This window comes from Lutzomyia longipalpis, chromosome 3 (assembly GCF_024334085.1).
Source record: "Lutzomyia longipalpis isolate SR_M1_2022 chromosome 3, ASM2433408v1".
Classification (NCBI taxonomy): Eukaryota; Metazoa; Arthropoda; class Insecta; order Diptera; family Psychodidae; genus Lutzomyia; species Lutzomyia longipalpis.
This window is the reverse complement of record NC_074709.1, coordinates 28,045,568-28,072,432: the sequence shown is the minus strand read 5'-3', so window position 1 is coordinate 28,072,432 and position 26,865 is coordinate 28,045,568. Positions and strand designations below refer to the sequence as shown.

General features: G+C 40.1%; 1 protein-coding gene across 1 annotated transcript; it reads right to left on the bottom strand.

Annotated features, from left to right (window-relative positions):
- Positions 1 to 15,774: 15,774 nt before the first annotated feature.
- Positions 15,775 to 22,417, bottom strand: LOC129792342 (uncharacterized). The gene is made up of 3 exons (XM_055831254.1): positions 19,965 to 22,417; positions 17,000 to 17,048; positions 15,775 to 16,140 (listed from the first exon to the last, which is right to left on the bottom strand). Exons 1-3 carry the CDS (start codon positions 22,415 to 22,417, stop codon positions 15,775 to 15,777), a joined length of 2,868 nt encoding a protein of 955 aa, XP_055687229.1.
- Positions 22,418 to 26,865: the final 4,448 nt, after the last annotated feature.

Genomic DNA, 26,865 nt, shown 5'->3' with positions numbered 1-26,865 from the left:
TATTTATTTTAAAATTTTTCTTACGGAGAGTCAATCTCACTTCTCTCATTATTAAATGCTCCAAAGAAACGTTCTGAATATTCCGTGTTGATTTTCGTAAATTTGTTTACTTATTTCTTTATAAAATGTTCGTTATACGAGACAGCAATGAAATATTATTATTTTGATCACTCATTTGACATTTTTAAAACATTTTCTTGAAAATTATATAAAATTAACGTATTTTACGTGAAAAATTTCAATAATTTTACTACAATTTTAGGGAAAATTTCCCCTTTAAACCTTCCAAAAAAAACTGAAAATCCTTTTGAAGATGATTTAAAAAGTTTCCCGAAAAGTGTGAGAAAAGTCGTGTTTTAATTTAAAAAAATCAATACAAATGTGGTGTATAGTGGTGCAATTATCTGCCCTCTGCTACTGCATCAATACGTTTGTTGGACTACTCGGGGTGGAAAACATCGTTTGGGAGATATGTTCTTTTTTTTAACCCTCCAACTACCACCCTCCGATCCCCGTTGTCCGCCCGACGCTTGCACAGACCCACACACACATGCCCGACAGTGGCTCCACTCTGTGTACTATGTGGACTCCCCATCCCGGCAGAACTACAGCATTGAGTGTGTGGGGATAGTACGAGGTAGGTATGGGGATATAAAAAGGAGAGGAGAGGGAGTTGTATGTATGTAAGCTTTCTTGTAAGATTATTTTCGTTGCTCGTTCATCGCAACAGCAGCCAGTCGCTTCACAATACACCACAGTCATCGTAGTTGGTACATAATGGCATACAACTTGGGAACACATAAAGATCTTGTTCCGGCTACGCTGATACTTCGCATCCTTGTTGTACATACGTTAAACATTGTATACGGCGGGCGGCCGTATGGGCGAGAGAAGGGTACATGTGGGACGTGCTAGAGGGAGATAGCTGGCTTTTTGTGACAGTTCGCTCTGACAGTCGCGGAAAAATGCCACGGCGCTGGGTGGAGCCACGAGTGACAAATAGGCGCGGCTACGCGATGCACAACACACACACAACGCTCTGCTCTCTCACTCTCCGTCTCGCTCTCAAAACACCGCGGGGGGATTCACTCATACTCACGGCACTCTTGTTTGTATGAGAGGAGCGTAACATTTGGAGTGGGGGACCCTCAACCGATTCAAATTTAACCGATTCGCGCTCTTTTTTTCTCATCTTTTCTTTCATCCTACTCACCCACAAAACAGCGTTGCGCGAACCCTCTCTCTCTCTCTCCGTACAGACCTCTCGCTTCCTCTTGTAGTGCCGAAAGCTCCTGATGTCAAGGGCTTTTCTCTTCTGCAAAGGAAGAAAAAAAAAGATAAATAAATAAAAGAAGAAACCTCAATATCCTGCCATTGATTTTTCACTGTCTCGCAATTTTTTGCGAACTTTTGAACTTTCACGTTGAAAAAAAAAATAAAACGTTCGTCTAAATTATTGTTGAATGTTGTTAGAAAAAAAGGGTTAAAATGTCCAAAGAACAAGACAAAAAAAAGTAAAATCTTTGTCAAGAACAAAGGTTTGAAAAAAAAATGATTAACGGTCAAGAATTAAGAATTTTGTGGAGAAGAAATGAAACAGATGAAACACCTTAGTTGGCACGCTAATTACCATCAGCACATTGACTGAACCACTTGCCCGATCAACTAAGAACAACCGCATAACCCCATGATTATCACGTCAATGCTGGGGAGTGGGCCCCACTATATATTTCTAAATAAAACCCATTTCCATGTAAGAGCCATGTAATTAGCGATATTTTCGTGTTCCTGTCAAATTGGAGGCTGCCCCGCAATTTAACACGTTTGATGTCTTGATTTAGTTCTTTTGATATACGGGGTGTACGCACCATGGGAACATTTGGCTCGCGAAAACCATCCTACCGCTTCTTTTCACGCCATTTAATTTGTGTGTGTATATAATGCGAAAGGGGATGCAAACTAACACGCTATACCGCATGCAAAGTCAAAACATGGCAACTTACAAACAGCAATGGTGTTACGAAAATGCCAAAGGGTGCGGCAGGAAGCATATTCAGCATAACATACTTATTTTAAAATCATGAGGTGGTGGAGGGTTATTGAAATCCCGCATACGCACCTGGTTAGCAAAACTTTCATTTGCAAAAGAGCTTGAAGGGACTTTGGCGGGAGGTTCAATGGTTTCAGCGGAGTGCTTGCGTTGTGAGTCCATTCATGAGATTCAGGCATTATTATATTTCTTTGATGCATTAACTGGACATGATGAGCATGATAATAAGGCAAAGTTCTAGCTAGATATTAATGAGATTATCGAGATTATTAATTAGAAAATACACCTTCATTGTACTTTGGATAATAATAGTCAATTCAACGCGATTTTACGTTAAGGCTTCAACATAATCAATGAGAGTGCTTCATTACCAAAATAAAAATGCTGCTAAAGTGCATTAAAATTTGAATAAAAAGATCTACTTAGAATTTAAGATTTATGGGCAGTAAACGCTTTAAATAAACTTAATAATCGAATGTGGAAGACAAGATGGCGAAGAGTGCGTCCTTTTTGACATTTCTTACTTTGATTTTGACAATCAATGTCTCTTTTGTGTTCCCTGCGACATCTATGATTGATTTTTCATTATTTTTTATGAGTCTCAAAAAGAAATGTCCTTTAAAACACTTCCGCCATATTGAAAAAGCCATTGATTCAAATAATTGAAATTCTTTTAAAAATCTTTTTAATTTTCCTTCACATTGTTGAGGCGGTTCAAGCCTCAAGCCACGACAAATTGAGTTAATTTCTTCCTCAACGGCCATTGCAAACTCCCTCAGGAAACCATTAAAAATTTCCTCTAAAAATCCCAACATTTTATCCTTGAAAAAAAAAGCTGATAAAAGGCGAGGCGTTGACAGAATATTTGGCATTTTGTGTGGCTGGGAGAAGCGTATTTTGATGCTTTGGGGACAAATAAATGAATAAGTCAATTCGTTAGGGCACGTGTCGGTGACACTTGTCAACAATTGGCCATGATATGCAGTGTGTGTACTTTATTGTTCGGCACTGTGTATATGCGCCCGATTGAGTGGGTGGATTGAGATGGGGTTGTGTGCCAGGCAAAAGGCCCTCTCGAAGGGATGAATCTCACAAAAAAAAGGGTTCCTGCTTCAAAATTCAAATTATGTTAGTTCTCCGCGCGTTTGTCAGCTTTGCATGATAGATTTCTGCTATGTAGTGATAAAGGTCCCTGACACACGTATATTATACATATTTTTTTGATGCTCTGTGCTCATTCAGTGGAGGTTGAATTGAATGATTTCGTGTTGTCTGCAAGAATTGAGGCGTAATTAAAATTAATTAATGAATTTATTACAACCCAAACATGATGTATCGTACAAATTTCTCCCGCTCATGCTTATTATTTTCGCTTTACCTCAAAATATATGAATGATATTTATGTGAGAAATTTCAGAAAAGTGTCAATGACATCGAATTGTTGAATGTCACAGTGGAGGTATTAATTTTTGGCTTAAAAGTAATTAAAAGTTTTTTTTTTTAATTTCTTTAGTAGATTATATTTATTTATTTGTTCTGAATTAAAATAGAAAAAATTGTCCCATGATGTGCAATGCCATGTATCGTGACAATCTGCGAAAATCTCATTTTAAAGCTTACAAAACAGACTCAAATAGAATTTATTATTAATGAGTTTTAAAATTTAAAGAATTTAAAAAAAATCGTAGGAATTCTGGTGAAGAACTTTTGGTGAAAAATACAAATTTCTCCATAAATCCAAAGAATAAAAAGATAAAATGAAGTGACAAACTCGTAACATTCCATTGAACTTGTCATGGAACATTCAGAAACAACAAAAAGGACAAAATCTCATAAATTTCTTTGCAAATAAAACAATATAAATCATTTTGCTACCAATTAAAGCCAGAAATTAATTCTCCCACCACATTGGAGCATCCCATACTCTCACGTCTTGTGTGCGAGAAATTGTATATGACGCCGAAGAAGGTGAATGGGAAGCAAAAGTCCTGAGAAATAATAATATGAAGTCAATAATATTGCAAAAATGGACACGAATGCATTTTTCTCATTCCTCACAGCTATATACGTTCACCGTGGGACTCGCCAGGAATTTGGCCAACCTTACACCTTCTTGGTGAATATTTTTCTTCAAGGAAGAATTTTCCTTTTACCCGTTGCAATTTTCAATGAATTGTGGGTGAATATAGGTAAAAATATTTATGTTATTTCTATGAGAAAAATTGTTCAATGTGCGAATTGCTGGCATACCCCATTCACTGGACGATGGGAAAATATTACGGTGAGAGGGAAATTTTCGGCATGAGTGGGGTGGGAGGAGGTAAAATGATTAATCCCCGGTCATAATTGAAATCGTGCAAGCGTCAGCCATAATAAATGTCGCCGGAGGATTTTGTCGTGAAACCAATAAAACGCGTCAGTGGATTGGAAAACAAACCCAGAGAGAGATACCCTTTTGAAAATGCCATGATCTCAGAGTCACCGATACGCTGGGAGGGGTTGATGGTGTGGCCCACCCCTCACCCAAAAAATAATCCACTATCAAAACTTATGTAGACACAGAAGCCAATATCGATGGTCACGTGTTGGGGTTTATACAAGAGTCACTCACTCACAGCCACGACAAGGCAGGAGGAACTTTTCACCAAAGTTTGTCGAAGTGGCAGCAAAAAAAATCCAACAGGGCTGGATTGAGGGGATGGCGATGGTATATTTTTATATTATTTTTCTTCAAAAATTAATTAATTTTGGTTGAAAGAATTTACTAAAAGATTCTAAAAAATATTTCTAACAAAAATTAGATAAAAAAATTTGTTTGTAGAACTTTTTAGAAAAAATTCTAGCAGTTGCTGGTAGTTACTGTAGTGTAGTCAAAGTGCTTACATTGATAAACTGACAATTTTTGAACGGTTTGACACAATTTCAAATCACTGAACATATAAAAATAGTGCAGATTTTTATAGTGTAATATCAAAGTAAGAACTGCTAGAACTTACCGATTTTTCTATTTTACTTTCTTTTTAAATTTCGTAGTGTTACTTTAAAAAAATTATAAAATTCTCAAATTTTAAAGAAATTACAGTTCTTTTATTAAAAAACCAGACAGTTTTTAAAAAATATATTAATAACATCCTGAAAAGAATATCATTAAACATCACCTGAATAATTCTCTTTCACTTCTAGAATTTTAGAGTCAGTTTTATTTTATAGTAGTTTTCAAAAATGAAACAATTCCGCCAAACTCATTTTAAAAATTCTATTGTTAATGATTTTTTCTCGATTAAAAGTTAACTTTTTGAAGAAACTAGTTTCTAAAAACTGCTAGAAATTATATAAAAAACCCAATTTTCTTGCAGTTTTGTAAAAAATTGCTTTTCAAAAATTCAAAAAAACTAAAAATTCACACAAATAAATCTTAAATAAAAATATTTTTCATGCATTCTAAACTGCTAGAATTTGTTAGAATAGTCTTAATTTAATAAGAAATGAGTGAACAAAAATAATATTTGTCCCCATTTTTTTTATTCAGAACTTTATTATGTAACTCTTTAGAGATTTTAAAGGTTTTCTTTTTTAATTCATTAAGAACCCCTAATGTGGATCTGTACAAAATAAATTGAGCACCTTCCACTCTGTGTGTACATTATTATGAAAATATTGTCGTCATTGGGAATAAATGAAAATCGGCATGAGGCACATCAAATTGTGCACGACGTTCCTCATTTTGCCAGATAAGGAGGTAGAATAAAAATCGAGCTTGGGAATTAAAAGAGAATCACTTGTTCGCGCCCTTCTCATTGTACCCCGCCGTCCATGCGCATACCCCGCACGACTCTATTTGCTCTTCTCACGCTCTTGTGTGAGGGGGTATGAATTGGTAAAAAGGACGTCGTTCGCCATTGTGCCGTTGTTTGCTTATTGCTGCAATCATTAATCTGATTATCAACATCAAATAGTGCGATGATGACTCTCCGGGCCTGGCCAGGGCGAAAGTAACTACATGATATAGTCTTCGGGTGGAGGGGGAGGACCTCAAATGTATTTAATGTGGAAAGTGTCATATCATGTGGTCACATTCGATGTGAGCCCCGTGATTGATGACTCCACTCTGACTTTCCCTTTGACGTGTAAGGGTCCTCCTCATGCCAAAATTCTGCCTCAGACACTCTTCTCTCACTGAAATTGAGATGTGCCAGTCTTACATTCCCACTACATGTGTTTCCATTTATAATACCCCCAAACATACAGCGAGAAATCCCATTTATTGCCTCGCAGAAATGATACAGAATTTAATATTTAAACTCTCTCTAATGGATTTTCGGCATTCGCGAAATCAAGAAAAAACATTTATTATCTCTTCCTTCCTGGCCGCGTGATTCGTACTATAACAGCAGAAACAGCAAAAGAGTTTGTTAAGTGAAAAAAGAAAAAAATAATAAATCCATTTAATAATTAATTAGTTAAGAAGTCTCAAAACATGAAAATTTACACCACAACTAGCTAACAGATTTATTTTTGAAGAAAACAAGCTGAAAAAATTACTCAAATTAATAATTCAGCTATAAAAAAATAATTTCCTCTCTCAGTACTTAATTGCAATTAATTACACGCATTTCCTTCTAAAAAATCCATTAGAAAGAATTATTTTCAATGCTTCGTCAAACAAATTATTATCTTAGCTACAAAAACAGCCGAAAATCTGCTGGAAAAAATCAAATCACTTGAGATTCGAACCCGCAAACTTTTGCCTTTGATTCAACGTTCTACCGAATTGCCCCACCACACGAGGATTCTTTTTCCACGCAAAACCTCTCACTTTTTGGCAGGGAAAATTCCCCCACAGAACAAACATTGTCACATTTATTAAATTTGCATAATAAAATTTTTCATAGCGTGTGCGAAAAATGATGGAATAAATTTTCCTCCATAACATTCATTATATGCAATTTCCCTCACGAAGGGGAGAGAAAATTAAAAGATTAAGCGTGCGGGGGTGCATAGGCCGTGAAATTTTGACTCCCTCGAGATTTTCAATAACTCTCTCATGTGGCACGGTGCGATAATTGGCTGCAGAAGGTGGGCAAAAGGGCGGCCGTGCGATCGTGTGTGGGGGAACGGAGAATTGCTGATAAAGTATTTCTCATGATTTACTAATAAAACACAGAGAATTACTTGATCATTAAGAGGCAAAGAATTCTTTTTTGGGTGGAAGATTAAGGGGTTAATAAATGGCAGAAAGTTATGATTTATTTTACATTTTGTTAGATATTTGTTGAAAGTTTTTTTTAAAATTATTTTCTTGATGAGAAATTTGATTTTTTTTTATTTGGAAGATTGATTTGAAATCAAACGAACCCCAACCCCTTGAAAGTTACAACGCCAGACGAAGAGTCCTTTTTGGCACAAATAAACGACAATATTTTGCTTCTGCCACTCAACGGTGACCACCCCCATACACGGTTGCAGCAGAGAAGCGCGGGATGGGGTGGCATATAGTGGAAAATGACATACCAATACACGTGTCCATCGAAAATGACAATCGAGTGACATTCGACGGTATGAAGTGGTTTTGGTTTCAGCGAAACAAGCGTTTTCAATTCACAAATTAACATACGGCAAACTACAAGAGCGCAACTGTATAATGTCTAGTTCTATTTTGAGAGGTGGAACGTGATTGAAATGTGCCAAGCTGGGGGTGAAATTGATGCGCAGGGGTTGACATACACCCGGGGGTAGGAGGGAACCGTGCAAATGGTACATCACAATAAAATATGAAATGTAAAGCAGATCAAATGCGAAAAGATTTTCTTTTACTGCTGATTAAAGAAATGAATCCAAAATGAGAGAGCTAAGAAGTGAGGTTAGCTTGGAGAAGCTAACCTCAAAATTTGAATAACGATAATAACGGAAAAGTTATTCAAAGCAGTTTCTTGAGATTGTAAAAGTTTCATGAAAATCTTCCTAAACTTCTGAGAGTTTAATAATTCAATATATGGGCTATTTTTAGGTAATTTGACGATAATATGGGGCTACTAAAACCACTGGTCCATCCACGACGGAGAGGAGTAGTGAAGTTTGCAGAGAGGTGAAATGAGAGCACGGTCTGGTGATTTTATTTCAAATCAATAAATGCATGGGAAAACGTGGATTTATATGCACAATGCGAAAGGAAAGCCATTTTCAAGATATTCCAGACACAGATATGTTTTATTTTTAATAAAAATCAATGATTTTCCTAGGACAATTCTGTGGAACTGTTAGACAGTTTTCCATAGAGAAAATTCTCCTAAAATTTTTTTTCAGAAAAATACTTTTAATTTAATTAAATTTTATTCCAATATTTGTTTTATTTCATATTTAAAATAATAAATTTATTCCTTCGGACATTTCCGTGGAAATAATGGGAAATACTCCACAGAAAATTCTCCTATGATTTATTTGAAAAATCATTGAATGAAATATCTTGCACCACGTTTAACGATCTGAATTTGATTGATTTTGTGGTCTCTCTTTGCCTAAAAGTATCTCTCGGAGATCTCATCGCATCCTCGCCCCATTGAAATGCAAAAGGGATGAATATTTGGCACGTGGGGGTGGCTCTCACTCACCTCTCGTTCGATGGGAAGAGGATGTGGCGGAAAAAAGGGGTTCATTTTAGCGCAATTTCTTGTTCGACAACTTTGCAATTTTATTAATTCAAGCACACCTTTTCCCGGAGCAACCGCACCAAATCTCAGCACCATGTTCATTTGGGAGTTTGTTGTGTAATTAATTATGCGATAAACCCCTTTTTCTTCATTGTGGCCATCACCAAATGCTACACCACCCTCTCCCCCGTTGACGTTCAGCCTCGCGCTGAATTTTCCTGTGGGGTGAGTTGGTGCGTGGATGGGGTGAAATTAGATACAGCCAAGGCAAGTTGATAAATATATAAATATACACAAATAGGGTGCTAAAGGAGTTGGGGATGAGGGTAGTGAAAAAACATCATTTTATCGAATTCTGAGGCGGTGTTCGCTCAGCCGAGAAATAACGTATTTATTAAAACAACCCCTCAATTCAGTCCAATAAAAATCTCATAGGGAATATTTATTCTTTAGAATAGAAGAGGATGAAGTGCTCATACGCAAATGACTTTCAGCTTTTGTATGTGCACTGATAAACCCCATTTGCATGCCGAAAGAGGGTGAAAAAAGACAGCTAAATCCAATTAGAGGATTTTTATTAAATTTCATAATTTTCACACCAACCCCCTTCAGTCGAGGGGAAATTAATATGAAAATTAACCCTTTATCGGGTTTATGTGTGTGAGAAAATTATTTTGAATTTTCCCAATGAAAAGAGAAAATTCCTTAAGAATTTTTCAGAGGGTGGGGGGATGTTGAAATAAATTTTATTTCGGAAAAGAAAATATTTTCGTGAGTGCTCAAGAAGTGGCAGGTGGTAAAATCATTTCTGAACTTGTTCTTTTCCTGACGTATTTTCCACTTTCTTCATCATCTTTGTCAACATTCGCACATTTTGCAGGAGAAGAGTTGATGACTTTCCACAAATTCTAGATGAGAGATTTTTTATTTAAAAAAAAAAACTAATTTTCTTACAATTAGAAATTTACAATTTATATAAGTCTAAAAATGTCAAGTAAAATAATTGAAAAATTACGGTTATTTAAAAAATAAACGATCGTATCTCCAAAATCGTGAGGAAATTCTTTAAAATTAAGCGTTTTGATATTTTCCAAAAAAAAAAGAATTTAAGTTTTCTCCTTAAGCAAGATTAAGGTTAATCTGATTCTATTTACAATTTTTTATGAATAATTTTTATTTTTTAGTCACTTTAAATTCTAATTTTCCGCTAATAGCTCAGAAAAGGTAGTAGAAAGACATTAGAAAATGATTTTTCAAACGCAATAAAAAACATTAAACGTTAAGGAGGAAAATGACAAATATTTAAAAGTAAATGTCAAACGTTTGAAAACACGGCAAAGTTATAAAAGGAACAAGAAAATGTTAGAAAAAATAGCCAAGATTCGGAAAAAAGTTAAATATTTAAATAAATGAATAAATATTAAATTAAATTAACAAATAACGTCAAATGACAAAAAATATGTAGAACGTTAGGAAAGAAGCATCAGACGTAAAAACATTCGGGTAAAAGGAGTCGTAAATTAAATATCCGCAAAGAAAGATGAAACACTAAAAAAAACTAATTTACCAAACGTTAAAAAACATTAATGAGAAACATCAGATGTTTGCAATGAAATGTCAATTTATTTTTAAATCCATTTTAAACGTCTTTCAAAATAAATTTTAAAAACACTCAAAATATCTCCTTGAAAAGATTTCTATCCTCGTTAGATAAACCCCTTCACTTAAACTCTAAAAAAAATTCTCATCCCCATTATCTTTATCTTGAATCTATAAAAACTCCATCAATGTGGATTCAACTCTTTTCTTTTTTGGGAGAAAATCTTCCTTTTTGGGTTGTGACAGAAAAAGCAAAATCAGGAACTCCCGGAGAGACACCTTGTTTCTTTCCAAGGTGTGTATTTCCAATTTGGCACCCATTCCACCCCCAAAATCCACCCCATGCCTTAAAATATAAAATTAGCACGCGGAGGGATGAAATTAATTTGAGACAAAGAATTAATTCAGTTGATGTTTTCGTTATATTTTTGAGGCAACATCTGGCGCAACCACCAAAGTATTGTTAAGTTGATAGGCTCACCCCCATATACCCCACTCACCCCCATCGTCCGGAAGCTCCTCTCTTGTGCCACACCTTTTACACCAAATTTTCATTCTCTCCTCCCGGCTACACCGTTGACGGTTGTTATGATAATCGCAAAGTTTGTTGTTTGTCACGAAACATTATGGCATTTTCTTGGTGGATATGTTCCCTCCCCCCTCTCTCTCACACTTTTCCTCCCACGGGGGACTTTTTGCTATCCTTAACAATGCCAAGATGTTATACCTACTGAAGGATGCTGAGAGAGAAGAAAAAAAATTAGAAGCTATATGTCTACCTCAGGGGTGATTGCCTGGAACAACTTGCAAAGTATTTATTTTGCAATTTTGGCTTTTTCTTGTGCGAAAAGAAAAGATGGGAATATGAAGAATATTTTGAACGTTTCTGGGAGGGAGATTTATGGGTAGCTGTGGCGATCGGGACTGATATTTAATTGCAATTCCTCTCACAGCCGAGAGAGTATCCCAAAAGATGGCCCATAAATTGACCTAATTTATTGCTGCTTTCATAGACCATTAAGTAACACAAACCAAAAGCCCCAAACCAAAGTATATAACAACATAACGTCAAACAATTCGGGTGCAGGCCACTAAATCAATTTATCTGGACGGAAATTGCTAACATAAAAGCAATTAGCACTACACTGAGTGCCTGTCTTGCTCCCATCTGTTCCCAAACTATCTCAACCACCCACCCACCCCTTAATTCAATGATTGACGCATTAATTTCTTGACCAGTCGATTGACCTTCTGGCTTTCTCATGGCTTCACTCTTAAATTCATTTATGCAAGGACCCCTTGGTCGGGAGGAATAAATCCCCGATGAAGCGCATCACAACGAACACATCCCCTTTGACAAGAAATCTTCAACTTTAATACATATTCCATGTCTTTTTCACCACCACCCCCCTGTGCTGTGGGATTCCTCGAGAACTTCCTTATAAGTTCGTATGTTCGCCAATTAAGTGGCAAAGTGTCGATGCAGAAGAGCGAGAAAAATGGTGACATCTGGCTCAGTCAGAGGAAAATCAGCTCTTTCTGCGGGGGTGGCCGCATGACGCACAAGGGGAGTTGATATGACACACTTCACTCTCATTGATAGACAACCCCATGAGTACAGCGCAACACTCGTCATCCAATAATCCTCCGCATACGATGAGCCGCGCATTTCCTCATCCAATCCTCCCCTGAGGGCACAAATACATATTAATTGCCTTCGTTTGGAAAATTTTCCATTTGCACCAACTTTTTCGCAGGAAAATGCTCATTTAGGCTTTAGCAGGGATTTTGGGGAGAAAAATCCAAGGAAAATTCTTGCAAGAACTGTTGTAGAACTTAAGCGGAAAAAATCATAAGAAGAGCTTCTTCTTAAGAGAAGAGATTTCTTCTGATTTCTTATCTTTTTTTTTCAGAATTTTACAGAAAAATCAAAATAATTTAAAATTCACAGAGAAAACTCATTTATTAGGCGTCCTACGAATCCCTCAAACTCCCCCCGTACCACAGTGAGTAAAATTAATCTTCTTATGCAAAAAAAAAGAAAACCAAAAAAGACGTGAAGGGAGAAGAAGAAAAAAGAAACCCAAATTGACCCTCGAGGGGATCATTTTAATGTTTTGTAAAAGAAGAATTTTATGAGATGCTGACGCACCCTTTTCTGTGGGCAAAGTGCGATGAATTAATTGAATTAAAAATGATATAAAAGTTTTAGGCCATTCGCCACAGAATGAAAATACTTTTAATTAGATGGAAAAGTGCTTTAATTGCCATATTCGCCGTATTGAATGCCCCCACCACGCGGGGGTGGTTTTGCCAAGCTTTGTGCTGCGAAGACGGAAAAAAAGGGCCAAAGTGTCGCGCAGAAAGGGTTTGAAAGGAGAACCATGAGGTGGTGTGGGTCGTCTAAAAGCATTCCATAATTGTGTCTAATTAAAACCACATGACTTTTTACTCTCCAAACTCTCTTTTTGCGAAAAGGAGGTGGGTTGAAAGAAAGTGGTCACGCGGAACTTTCTTCAAGAACTCGTGGCGATGGTGCGACAAGTGGGGTCGTGGAAATGGAGCCCATGGCGAAGAGGAGGAAAAAAGTCTAATTAGTAATAAAATGGGACTCTGAAGTGATTGACAAATAAATTAAAGTTGTCGCAAATGGGTGAAATAAAAGTTCTCTGTGCTGTTGAGTTTTTTTTTGTGGGGGTGTACCACCCTCGCAACATACATTAAGGGCTGAGAGAGAGGAGTGAAAAAAAAGGGAGCGAATGTACAAAAATCCGTCTGGCAAATTTATTTGGGAGCGACAAGCAGGATGGTTTGGCACAGTGTGTATAAAATATGACCCTTTCAACATAAAACGATTATCCGCGATATCATTAACGAACCCGACAGCATTTTCACTGGTAAAAATTCAATTCTTTCTCCCTCTGCAGCATAAATGCCTCCACATCATGCTGGGGAAGAGTAGAGGAGGGAGGGAATGACCAGAAATGACTTTTGATGGTCATTTAATGCTGCCCATAGCCAGAAAAAAAACCAGGGGGACTCCCGCATTTAATGTTTTGTGCTATGCGATAGAATGAATGAAGATCATGAGCTTATATTTCCGGCAATTGTTTTTCATACTCACATACATACCTTTTTCCTCCAAAACAGCACCAGATTAACATAAAATATTGACAGAAATCCCTTAATTCACAGCAATATCTCGCACTTTATACCTACTTCTTCTCATTGAGAGAGATTATTTCGTATAGGTATCGTGTAGCTCTATATAGCAGCTGCTTTAGTATTTTTTATGTTGTTCTTTATGTTGAAGATTCTTTTTCACAGAGAAGCAAGAAGAATGACAAAAATAATAATTTTAACAATATATTTTAGTAAATAATCTTCCCGCTTTTTTCCTCTAAGTCATCTAAATTGATAAAAATTTTATTTTTAAGAGATAAATTCAGAAGAAAAAAAACATTCAGCATAAAGGAGTTTACCCACTTTTGAAGTAGAATCCAAAAGATTCTCCTTCTCTCTTCGTTTAGTCTTAATATAAAATGGTAACATTTTATGTATTTTAGTTTTTCTCCTCACCGGGATATCGTTGACAGGTGAGTGGAATTTGAGATAGTTTCACTGAATGGCTCTCTTTTTTTATTTCACGAAGGAGCGCGCGATAATTTCTTTATTCCATTCACGCAAAATTGCAAATAAACCTGCTACATCTTGTGCAGTTGTCGCGAATTTTTTTATGCCATTGCCTCATTTGCCCTGCGTATGAATCTATTAATTAATATAATAAAATATGAAATATGAGGCATTCATCGCGATTTGCCCTTTCTCCGCATTTACTCATTCGCAATGCACCGTGTGGAGCTCACCCAAGCACTTGCATTTATGACATGTTGTCATAAACATTAATTAAATTCTGTTATTCCATCAATTCTCTAATTAGTTGGAATTTCCTTTTGACATATTTTTTTCTCCAAAAAAACATTTTCTGCAGCACAGACTCCCCTTCTGAACCACGAAATACTTCACGGTGGGTTGGTCGTGTTGAAATTTTGTCGCAAAAATTGCATTGCTGAGAAAAATTTCTGATTGAATTTATGACGCGAATTATTATTAAGATTTGGGACATTAATGCAATTTATTTTCAAACGACATTCCCCCCATGAGGAGAGTTTGATTCCCATGCTAACGGATTTTATTTGAATAAATTCTGGGGGCGCCATTTGTGGGGGGAATTCCAAGAAGACTCCTCAAACAAACCTCGTCAACTATTAAATTCCTTTTACCAAAAGAAGAGCCCGCTAATCGTCCCAGAGGAAGTCCAAACAAGCGGATAATTCACCGATGATACCCATCTTTGCTCTCTCCCTCTCTACATAAATATATATAAATTATTCATAATTAGTTTGTAGGTATATGTAATTGACATCTGTAGACGCGTCTTTGGACGGTGCATCGAAATTCATGTACATTGCGCCTCGACAACACGCATATCAGTCACATGTCCCCATCATCCTGATTGTTATTCAACACAATGAGTGAATGCTAATAAATCGAGGCTCAACGTCTAGAATACTCAAAATATCCACCGGAGAAGAGAACACGAGGAGATCACTTCTTATTCTATAGCTAAGAAGTCTCTGGGAGGTTTCACTTGCGGACGAGTGGATAAACCCCTCGTGGAATGTTGTTCTCCAGTTTTATGGTGCAAGAAAAAGCATTTTTGCTACATAATATGCCCAAGAAAAGGGGTTAACGTTTGGGAGAAAAGAAAAAATTCAGCAGTTAAATTCGGAATCAGAAAAGAGACTTACATAGGTCGAAAATAAAAAACTAAGGAGATCTTTTATTAGTTGAGGAGATATTTAAAAACGAAATAAGGAAAATTAAATTGATTAATCTGTAGGTGTACCGTTGAATGGGGTGAATATGATCGAAAGAATTTTATGAGAAATCAGACTAAAAAAATAGAGAAAATAATTTAAAAGATATAAAAAATCTCGTAAGAGTATAAGATTCAAAACCCTCCCTCGGCTAGCTCAGGGGGTTAATTTATTCTTCCTTCAAGTTCTACAGGGTCTTGATCCTTCTTCTCAGTCACAATAGAATTCCTGCTGCTGCGATCTCCCTCGGGGATCTTCTACTCTCCACCGTCGTTCAGGGGCTCGCCTGCTGAATCCCTCAGTTCACTATCTCCTCGCAGGATACGTGGGCGTGATTCAATTCTCTCTGTCTGAGATCTGGCTCACCTGAGGAACCATGTGATAGCGTTTCTGTGCGCACTGGCAATTTACGACCAGGCCACAGACTTCTCCGCGCACCAAAGGTGGCGATAAAGATGTTCCCAGGTAAATCCGGCAATTGACGACCGGCAGGTGAGCTTTGGCTCCTCCACGGGACCCGTATGTGCTGGATTCAGGCAATTGGCGACCTGAATATATCGTCAGAGGAATACTTCCCTTGTCCTGCTGACGCTTCCGGCTATTTGCGACCGGGGAAAGCACTTTTCCTTGCCAGTAAGACTGGCAATCTAACGTCCAGACACAGGCGGCAATTGACGACCGACCTCTGCGTCTGATTCGGGCCCGTGGGATGCGCCAAATCTTCCAACTGACTCTTCTCAATCTCCTGGCGTGTTCCCTTGGCGTGAAGCTCTCCGATGCAGCTGATGCAATTCCTGGGACGGAACAAATCCACTTCCGGCGTCTTCTTTTGGCGGGAAGCTGTCCGACACAGATGCTGCAGTTCCGGGGAAGGCACAAATTCACTCCCGGCGTCTTCGACACTCTCGTAGATCTCACCAGACAGAACTCTGATGATGACTGGACTCAGACTGAACTCCATTCCCTGTGGGGATGGAAAATTTATAACTAAGCGTAGCACACAAATACATACAAAGAACATATATCATGCACACACTCTTCGGCTTCCTTCGTCGTTTTGGAGACTTTTTGACTGAATAAAAGTTAACCTCCCGAAAGCCAAGTTCAAAATTTTTTCGCACGTTACATCACCCATAAGTTGTGAAAAGAAAACAAAAAAGATTAAAAAAAAAAAAAGAAAAGGGGATGAACGTGGAGGCCCCTTCATGTCCCAACGAAAAGAGAGTGTGCAGAAATGGAATATGAATTTTAACACCAACACCTCATTAAATAAGGAATTTTAAATTTATGCTTTAAGATTAAAGGCTTATTTACTACATTAAATTAAATTTACCAACACCATATGTATTGAAACATTTTAAGGAGTATCATAAGAATTAAGATTATCTTGAATTCAATGTGCGAGGGCTAAGGGCTTCGAAAGAATGGCTGGTCAGGCCCTGCGGAGTTTTATTGGCATGTTCTCACAAGAGTTCTCCACAGATGTCCTTATCCCACAGGACTGATGATTCCCATGGAAATTTTCCCTCCGTCCCAGCAGGTATCTTTTCTGTTACCTTGCCTCGACAATGTCTTCTGATCTCCCTCAAGATCAACCCAGATTTTCATGAGATCCCCTTATGATCCACAACATCAGAATCCCTCGATCTTGTGATCCCTGAGCAATTAATTTATGTATGAAGGAATTGCGAACAGCGATATCTCAAGATAAGATTTTGGATCATTCATAGTGTGCAACAATAAAGTTCTCGCAAGTTTGGGTGTCTCGTTGAAGGTATCAACTTTACTTTAAGAAAATGAATTTGTTGGGCAGCCGAACTAACGAGTGGTTCGCAACGCGATGCATCACTGTCAGTTATGGGCGCAATTGTGCTGTAAGAGAAAACATAATTAAAATATAATTTTTCATAATTTGTGCTCCAAGAGCTTCCAAAGAAATTGGGATTCGCCATCATAATTTTGTGCCACCCACTATTTCCTACAGGCAATTACCAACCGCAACCGAAGTTGTCTGTGCAGGGAATATGGTGAGACAGGACTTCCTCCCAACAATTCTCTGGTCTTCTCGCAAACTCGTAGAGGTGGGGCTCATGGGTAATTTTCATACCATGAACTTCTGACTGCGCAAAAAGGGCGAAGGATCCTAGCTACGTTAACCAAGGCTGGCACCTCTCGTTGGCTCCTCGCTCCATAAGTCGCACGTAGGCTTAAGATTTCATACAAGTCCGCTCGTCCGTTGTCCCTTCGCAGCCGACACCAACTCCCTAAAGGAACTTCTCTTCAGAAGGCCTCTTGGCAAGGAATCCTCAACGCCGCTTCTCCTTCTCTCCCTCTTCCTTCTCTCTCCTCCTTCTCTCTCTCTCCTCCTTTCTCTCTCCTCCTTTCTCTCTCCTCCTTTCTCTCTCCTCCTTTCCTCTCTCCTCCTTCTCTCTCCTCCTTTCCTCTCTCCTCCTTCTCTCCTTTACTGAGTTCACCTCCCCTCGGCACTTCACCGGCCCCCCTACCCTCTATTTATTCCACCAATCTCCAGCTCACCCGGAGGCCCCGAATTACTTTCTCTCATTCTCTTTCAAAAAAAACGTAGACGGGGTGGAATTTAGAACATGGGCACGAACGGGGTGAACCTTCGATGAAGATTTGGCTTTTCAGGGCCTCGGCTCCATCCGTGAGATTGCGTACTGGTGAATGTGAACTCAGTCGCCGCCACCATTTGAGCAAAAGGCTCATATGCAGAGTTATCCCAGGTTGGTGTAAAGGACCACCCCTTTCATTGGGCTCTTTGTCAATCTGACTCCTGTTTTGCCTTTCTCTTCTCTCCTCTCTTTCGCCGCTCATCTCCTCCACCACACTTCAATCTTTTTGACGATTCCCTGCCTTGAGGTCCCCGTCAGAGGGCACCAATAAAAAGGAGGAGACAACCTTGGAGGTCCGCCATCCTCACATCTTTGTAATCCATCCATGGGCTCACGCGAATAAGTATGGGTTTGGATGACACTTTTCTGCCCTACCAGTGGAGGTGGTCGCGAGGCAACGAAAGTAAGGAAGTCCTTCTATATTTTCAAGTTATTCTCTAACGCGGATTAGACGTGAATGCGATTAGATATTGATTCTACTTATAGGTGGGATGGGTCCTATGCATCTTGTGCATGAATTTCATAGGGATAGAAAGGAAGGATATAAGTGGATTTTGCAAAGTGCAAGGAAAAAATTACAAGGAACAAACGTCTTCAGCTTTGAATCAGCGCATGCCGTCCGAAGGAGTTCTACTATTTAACAGCAGACTTGACTCCAATGGATTTTAGACGCGACTCATGACCAAGGATGCTCCATGGTACGTGCGTCATCTCACGGGTGGCCTTCCCAGAGGCGCTCATACAAAAATCTTCCCAAAACAACATTTCATACCATCATTGATCAAGTGACAGCGTAAAGAAAGAATAATCCGTATACCTTCTTCCGGATTACCCTGTAAAAGAAAACCCAAGGAGGGAGTTAATGGAAGCGGTATTAACCAAGTTCCATGAGGAACATGCTTCGATCTCCTTAGCTCCTTGCTGTCTTTACAAAAGGGTGTAAAAGACCTTCCTGAATAAATTCAGATCCCTTTTGTTGCGATACGAAGTCGCTGAAAGATAAATTTTATGCTCAAATTTTGTTATGCATTAAATAAGAAAATTGAGAACCACCTAATTGCGATTAAAATTAAATTTGCAAAAATATAATAAATTAGATAAAATCCCTTGGAGGATTTTATAATATTTTGTGACTGGTATTTAATTAGGCTTTATATCTTTCTTGTGATATCTGGCAATTCTACCCGAATCCACATCCTCCAGTTCATAGGTATCCCCTCGTTTTGATATTACTTTGGATTTGACCCAGAGAAGAAACTTATGTTGGATGCCCTTAGCCTGATCAGACTGCCCAAAATTTCGGCGCCACACAATATCTCCAACATTAAAAGAATGAACCCGTTTACGGAGATCATAATTCTTTGCATTAGATTGGTGCGCCTGGCGCAATCGAGGACCCACATTCCTTCGGGCATCTCCCAACTGTTTTAATCTCTCCTTCAACCCCAGAGGAGGCCTAATATTTACCACAGAATACTGATCCGAGTCCGTGATCATTTCCATCCCAAAATTAATATAATAGGGCGACATTTTAGTACCCTCATGTATGGCTGAATTCATCGCACACTGAACCTGATAAATATGATCTCCCCATTCCTTGTGGTGTTTCTTGATATAAGCCCGCATTGAGGTGATCAAAGTACGATTTGCACGCTCCGTGGGATTGGACTGGGGATGGTACAGTGGCGTTTTCCAATGCTGGACGCCATATCCTTGGAGGAAGGATTTGAATAATTTGGACTCAAATTGTACTCCATTATCTGAAAGAATGACTTGGGGAATGCCGAAAACACAAAACACACGATTCTCAAGCACCTCGACGAGCTGTGGAGCTTTGGCATTCCTTAAAGGAAAAGCCAGGACAAATTTCGAAAACCTATCCACCACAACTAAAATATCAGTATAGCCTTTGGAGGTTTTAACTAAAGGACCAATGTAATCTAAGGATATGGTCTGCCAGGGCCTCGTTGCCTCCACAAATTTTCCCATAGGGGGAGCTAAAGGCACATTTGGGGCTTTTGAGGCTTTGCAAATCTGGCAGTCCTTTACATATTTGCCGACCTCCTTTCTCATTTTTGGCCAATAATAAAGGGTGGAAATACGGTTAAATGTTTTGAAATATCCAAAATGTCCAGCTCTTGGCTCATCGTGGTACTTCCGCATCACATCAACGCGATCCTCCTTGGGAACCACCAATTTCCACCGATGTTCCACCACACCCACATCGTTGAGCACTCTGCAGAGCTTATACAGCCTTCCATCTTCCACCTTGTAATCGGGAAGCTTCTCAGGGGTCTGTGTGGCCTTCTCGAAGAGGGAACTGTACCACTTGTCCTGAACTTGGGCGACGGAGCTGATGTCGAAGCATCTTGACAGAGCATCAGGGACTATGTTTTCCCTTCCTGGCCGATGTCTCACCTCAAAGTCGAACTCTTGCAACCTCAATATCCAGCGAGCAAGACGGCCACGAGCCTCCTTCTGCCTCAACAGCCATTGTAATGCTGAGTGGTCTGTTTCTACCACAAACCGGGCTCCCACAAGATACTGGCGGAATTTTTCAATGCTGTACAGCACACCCAGAAGCTCCTGCTCCGTGGTGGTGTAATTTTTCTCGGCGGCCGTGAACTTCCTCGACATATAGGCAATTACCCGCTCCTTATCATCCTCCCCCTGCACGAGAACGCCTCCACATCCGAAGTCGCTACTATCTGTTTTCACTCGGAAGGGTTTGGAATAATCGGCGGTGGCCAGTATAGGCGCGGAAATCAGGGCACGTTTGAGATCCTCCAAGGCACGGTCAGCCTCCGGTGACCACTCAATTGTTTTGGGTTTTCCCTTGAGAAGATTGGTGAGCGGCAAAATGGTGGTAGAAAAATTAGGAATGAATTTGCGATACCAGGACATCATTCCAATCACCTGGCGAAGTCCCTTCACCGTGCGCGGAGGGGTGAGTTGAATGATGGCATCTATCTTCTCTGTGTTGGTAGAAATTCCCTCCGAAGAAATTGTCAATCCCAAAAAGCTCAACTCGGGGACACAGAATTTTGATTTCGCCAAATTGATCGTGAGATTGGCGGCTTTGAGCCGTTTTGCAACTTCTCCCAACATCCGCACATGTGTCTCAAAGTCAGGTGTCACTACCAGCACATCATCCAGGTAATAATACACAAAGGGCTCCAGATCATGCCCCAACACCAGTGACATCAACCTTGCCATAGTCATGGGAGAATTGACTAGCCCAAAAGGAGTTCGCTGGAAACAGTATAACTTCCTTCCAGGTAACGCAAAGGCCGTTTTCTGCTGATCCTGAGGATCCAAAGGGATCTGGAAAAATGCCTCTGAGAGATCAATGCTGGATAAGTACTGTGCGCCAGACAGCTGGGACAAAATCGCCTCGATATGGGGCAAGGGGAATGTGTCCCTCACGGTGACATTGTTTAATCCTCGCGCATCCAAACAGAATCTAATACGCCCATCCTTCTTGTCGCGAATTGTTACCGGATTCAACCACGGAGTGGGCTCGCATTCCCTAATCACCCCACGTTTCAAAAGGCGATCCAATTCCACATCTACCGCCTTCATCAGGTGGGTTGGAACAGGATAACACCGTTGGTGCACAGGTGCATTGTCGAGGGTATCAATCCTATGGGTGATCAGATGAGTGCGTCCAAAGTTATCTTCCGTGGTGATGGGAAATTGAGGGATAACTTCATCTAATCCGGCGCGTTCCTCGCTGCTGAGAATCACCGGATGTCGCCTTAAAGCATCACACCTCCTCGGATTTGGCTTGACTATCCTCAAGTCAAACTTCATCCAAAAATCTACTCCCAGAATCAATGGCGAATACAAATCGGGAACAATGAGGACAGGTAAAAGGTGTGTTCTGCCATCAAAGGTGATTGGAACATCGACGAGTTCGGTGCACTCATGCATGCTGCCGTCTGCAGTTCGGATAAAAATTAATTTTGATGTTGCACGAGATATTAAATGACTTCCCTTCAATAATTCCTCCGATCCTTTTCCCAAACACGTGTGAGTTGCTCCACTATCCAACAGTCCAATCACAACGCGATCAAAAATTCTCACCGCGGCGTAAGGTCGACGATCATCCTCATCAGGAGTGCCTAACGGCTTGTCGTCCACCTCACAAATTGTGACAACACTGCAGCTGAAATCCTGAGCAATCCTTGGGTGAAAAATCGGAAGGGGTTCACTGAAGTCGATTAAATCCGCACATCCAATCGCATCTGCAGCAAAATCTATCAATGTATATTCTCCAGCCGATTTAATCACATCCAGAGTTGTGACAGAGATAGATAAATTGGGTGCTTCCTCACCAGAAGATGACAAATCAACTCCATTAACTTCTTCTACATTCTCAAAAATAGGAATTTTCTGCAATACACGGTCTAATTCTTCATCCACTGCAGAATAATTTTGAAAATCCACCGCGAATGCTTCAAATTCATCAAAAATATATTCATCGACAATATCCAAATCTTCATCTATGTTATTGACAACTTTGGGGTTCTGCTTGTGTTTATTTATCTTCTTGCGTTTTTCTTTTGGAGTTTGAGGGATTGTAGGTGATATACCGGCGTCCACCATCCCTCCTAGTGTCCCGGAGATCCTTCCCCCGAACATGTAGGGCAATCTCTCCTCGTCACATTGGCTGCACCACAACCATAGCATATGATCCTAGCACGGCGAGGCTGTGTGCATTGATCTAAAGGATGATATCCAATGTAACAATTGAGACACAGGGAAGAATTAGCCTGTGGACGTCTTTGAGTGGCTTGGGTGTTCTGCTCGGTGTTCCTCCTGTTGTTGTTTCGAGAATTACTCCTTCGCGGAGGATCATTGGTTCTCACTGTTTCCACTGCATTGATGCGCGATTGTCTTTGACGCGTAGAGTCCTCACTCGCGATAAGCATATTATTTTCAATCACACGGAGAGCACTTTCTAATTCAGACACAGATGAAAACTCCCGCAATAAAATTGATTCCCTGATCCTTGGGGCGAGATTTCGACGAATCATCTGAATCTGCGTGTTCTCATCTAATGGCACATCTAACTCACGAAACAATGCACGCACATCCGCGATAAACACACCCACTCGTTCACCTTCACGTTGCTTTCTGTCCTCTAATCTCCTACGCACAGATAAATCACAATCAGACCTATCAAAGGTGGTTTTTATTGCACGCGAAAAGTCCTCCCAGGTAGAGAAAAGTTCACACGACTTGAACCAACGTAAAGCATCACCACCCAAACATAAGTGCACACTTGATAACACCGAATCAGCTGCCACTCTCTGCGCACTAGCCATTCTCTCCATTTCACGCAAAAATGTTCCAACGCGTGCTCCCTTAAGATCACCAGAGAACGTGATCCCCCAATCCTTCAATGGGATGGGTTTAAAGGTGGTGAGGTTGCTAGCTGGAGGAGCAACAGTGGTCACCACAGATGTATCAAGGCTCCTAGGCTGAGACTGTATTTCCGGCTGTGAACTGCCAGAATCCTGAGGCACATCCTGTCCACCGACAGCTCCCATTTCTTCGGGAATACTTTCCATAGAATGGTATGTCGTTGCGTTCAGAGCCGTAGCATTCAAATTCGCAGCAAAATTCCTCGAAGGTCCCGCGCGTGGGAGTCGCGGAAGTTGTGGCGTTTGCTCGTGCCGAGTTCTGGGGGTCACTTGAGGAGCGTTTTGGAATTGTAGTAACGACATCTTGTCCACTAAGGTGTTCATTGTGGAGGCCAGAGTGTTCATTTGCTGATTCATCCTGTCGCTGTTTCCTTGAAAGGTTTCAAACATCTCTCTGTTCCTTTCCTCCTGTTGCCTTAAGAACCTCTCGGTGGTTGTTCCCAGGGTCTCAACAAGGTGTCTATTTTCCTCACACTCTCGCTCCAATCGCAAGAAACGTTCCTCCCATCTATTGATTGCAATCCCACGACCACTTCCCATCAGAGGAGTTCGCGGAATCCTTGATTCTTGCGGTGTGCTGGCCACCGAAACAGTTGGTGGCTGTTGGCTTGTGGAGGGTGGTTGTTCCACAGAACCGGGTGGTGGTTGTGCAACAGCACTTGGTGGTGGCTGGTTCCCGGAGGGATTCTTTCGCGTCCCGACCATATTGACAAAATCGAAATAAAAATCAGAAATTTTTCAAGAAAAATCGAAAAAAAAACCTTCAAAGGGAGAACCAAAACTCAATCCCAAATCAAGAAAAATCCCAAAAATAATTTTCAATATATTTTCCCTTTATTGGATCAATTAAAATAATCCATAAAATATTATCCAATCTTAAATTAAATTAATATAAAATATTCAGCACAATGAACGTGAGCAATGCAAGCTGCACGTGAAAATTTCCTCCAAAAAGGACTAGAGTAATTCCCCCTATCCCTTCATTGCCCGCAGGACGCAGCACGCGAGAAAGGCAGGTCACAAATGGTCCAGCAAATTCTGCTCAACCCGCTTAATCGATTGCCTAAGCAAGATGCGAGGAGCAAAAAATAAAAGGGCACCTGCCCCCGCCAAGCCCACAGCGCATGCCCCACAGTAAATGCCAAGATAAGGAAACTCTTAATTATTTGAATCAAAATTAAAATCAAAACTTAGTATCCTGGAAGGGGATTTCCTCACTTCCCAAAAAAAAAAGAAAAATCGGAGAAAAAGAAAAAAAATTCTCCAAGCTCCGGATGGCTTTCAACAACTCCCGGATGATTCTGAAAAACTCCCGGATGGATCTCAAAAGTCTCAAATGACTTTCAGAGAACCCCCAAATTGAGACTTTGATCAAGGTGACCGGAAAAAGAAATTTTTGCAAAAGTGCAGTTGCCAAAATTAATAAATTATTTTACTTGCAAAGGCAATTTTAATTTTTGACCATCAAAAAATATTTGAAAAACTCTCCCCAATGCTACTTTGTGCTATGTATAGCGGGATCCGTAGGGGAAACTTCAAAGGTATCCACGCCGACAATGGTCAAAATATATTTCTGCACAAAGGCCCCCAAATGATCGCTCAATACCTATTGTTTGGGGGTTGCGGTTTTCTGAGAATCGCAAGGAGACAAAGCACAAGACTTCACAAATTTTTGTACAGCACAAAATCAATTTTACTTATTCCTCAGCAAAGGCTAAATTTTATGGGAATTTTCAGAATTTTCCAATGAATCAAATTATAATTTTACTCTATGCAACACTGATACTCTTTAGGGCTACTTGCGTGAGTTCCAGCGGTGGTTGGGCGCCATATAAGATTCAAAACCCTCCCTCGGCTAGCTCAGGGGGTTAATTTATTCTTCCTTCAAGTTCTACAGGGTCTTGATCCTTCTTCTCAGTCACAATAGAATTCTCCCCAGCTGGTGCTTCGATCTACGGCGGTTCTTCTGCTGCTGCGATCTCCCTCGGGGATCTTCTACTCTCCACCGTCGTTCAGGGGCTCGCCTGCTGAATCCCTCAGTTCACTATCTCCTCGCAGGATACGTGGGCGTGATTCAATTCTCTCTGTCTGAGATCTGGCTCACCTGAGGAACCATGTGATAGCGTTTCTGTGCGCACTGGCAATTTACGACCAGGCCACAGACTTCTCCGCGCACCAAAGGTGGCGATAAAGATGTTCCCAGGTAAATCCGGCAATTGACGACCGGCAGGTGAGCTTTGGCTCCTCCACGGGACCCGTATGTGCTGGATTCAGGCAATTGGCGACCTGAATATATCGTCAGAGGAATACTTCCCTTGTCCTGCTGACGCTTCCGGCTATTTGCGACCGGGGAAAGCACTTTTCCTTGCCAGTAAGACTGGCAATCTAACGTCCAGACACAGGCGGCAATTGACGACCGACCTCTGCGTCTGATTCGGGCCCGTGGGATGCGCCAAATCTTCCAACTGACTCTTCTCAATCTCCTGGCGTGTTCCCTTGGCGTGAAGCTCTCCGATGCAGCTGATGCAATTCCTGGGACGGAACAAATCCACTTCCGGCGTCTTCTTTTGGCGGGAAGCTGTCCGACACAGATGCTGCAGTTCCGGGGAAGGCACAAATTCACTCCCGGCGTCTTCGACACTCTCGTAGATCTCACCAGACAGAACTCTGATGATGACTGGACTCAGACTGAACTCCATTCCCTGTGGGGATGGAAAATTTATAACTAAGCGTAGCACACAAATACATACAAAGAACATATATCATGCACACACTCTTCGGCTTCCTTCGTCGTTTTGGAGACTTTTTGACTGAATAAAAGTTAACCTCCCGAAAGCCAAGTTCAAAATTTTTTCGCACGTTACAAGGATGGAAAAACAACCAGTCAGTGGGGTAAAATGAAAGGAAAACAAATTGGGTATAAGAAGAAAATATTCTCATTGTTTGACCATTATTCATACAAAAGATACACCTCATCCTATACCCCCATTGATAGCTGAATATATTTTCTGAGTTGGAAAATTCAGTGTCCTCGTTTGTTGTTTCATTCAACTTTTCAAGGATTTTTCTCTTCCTTTCACATTTTTCTTGAAAAAAAAAAAGAGGAGAAGGGATTTTTGTAAGACACAGAAACCGTCCAAAAAGAATTATTCTCGGGTTCAGCAAATTCTTTTCCATTTCTTCATGCCCTATCCAACATTATCATATCACATCATAGTACCCTCCTACCTCACCTCCTATCATCCCCCGTGTACAGTACATACAACCCCCATGAAATTTTATATTATCCTTCTATATGCTTGGGTAAATACGAAGGAAATTTTTTTTTGATAGGGGGTGTGATTGAAAATTTCAATTCTAATATAGCATCAGAGATTTTCATCCCAAAATCTTGCCAAATTTTTCGCCATTGAATAAGAAAAACAAGAACTAAAATGGGGGCATATAAGATGAATGTTTTTTTCATTCATCTCTAACAACAACCCCATGGGTCATTTGTGAAAGACAGAGCCGATCGTGTAAAAGATTCCCAAATTCAATTTGCACAACTTGATAGAAGAAAATCCCATCTCTTATACAATCCTTTCGATTTCTCCCACGCATTTCATTATCCTTACACACACACAT

Coding starts and splice junctions, on each gene's coding strand:
- LOC129792342 (XM_055831254.1), bottom strand. CDS start 22,417: ATGGTGGACGCCGGTATATCACCTACAATCCCTCAAACTCCAAAAGAA. Junction 17,049..19,964: donor CGCGTTGATGTGATGCGGAA/GTACCACGATGA, acceptor TTTCTCTTACAG/CACAATTGCGCCCATAACTG. Junction 16,141..16,999: donor CATCGCGTTGCGAACCACTC/GTTAGTTCGGCT, acceptor CCATCCCCACAG/GGAATGGAGTTCAGTCTGAG.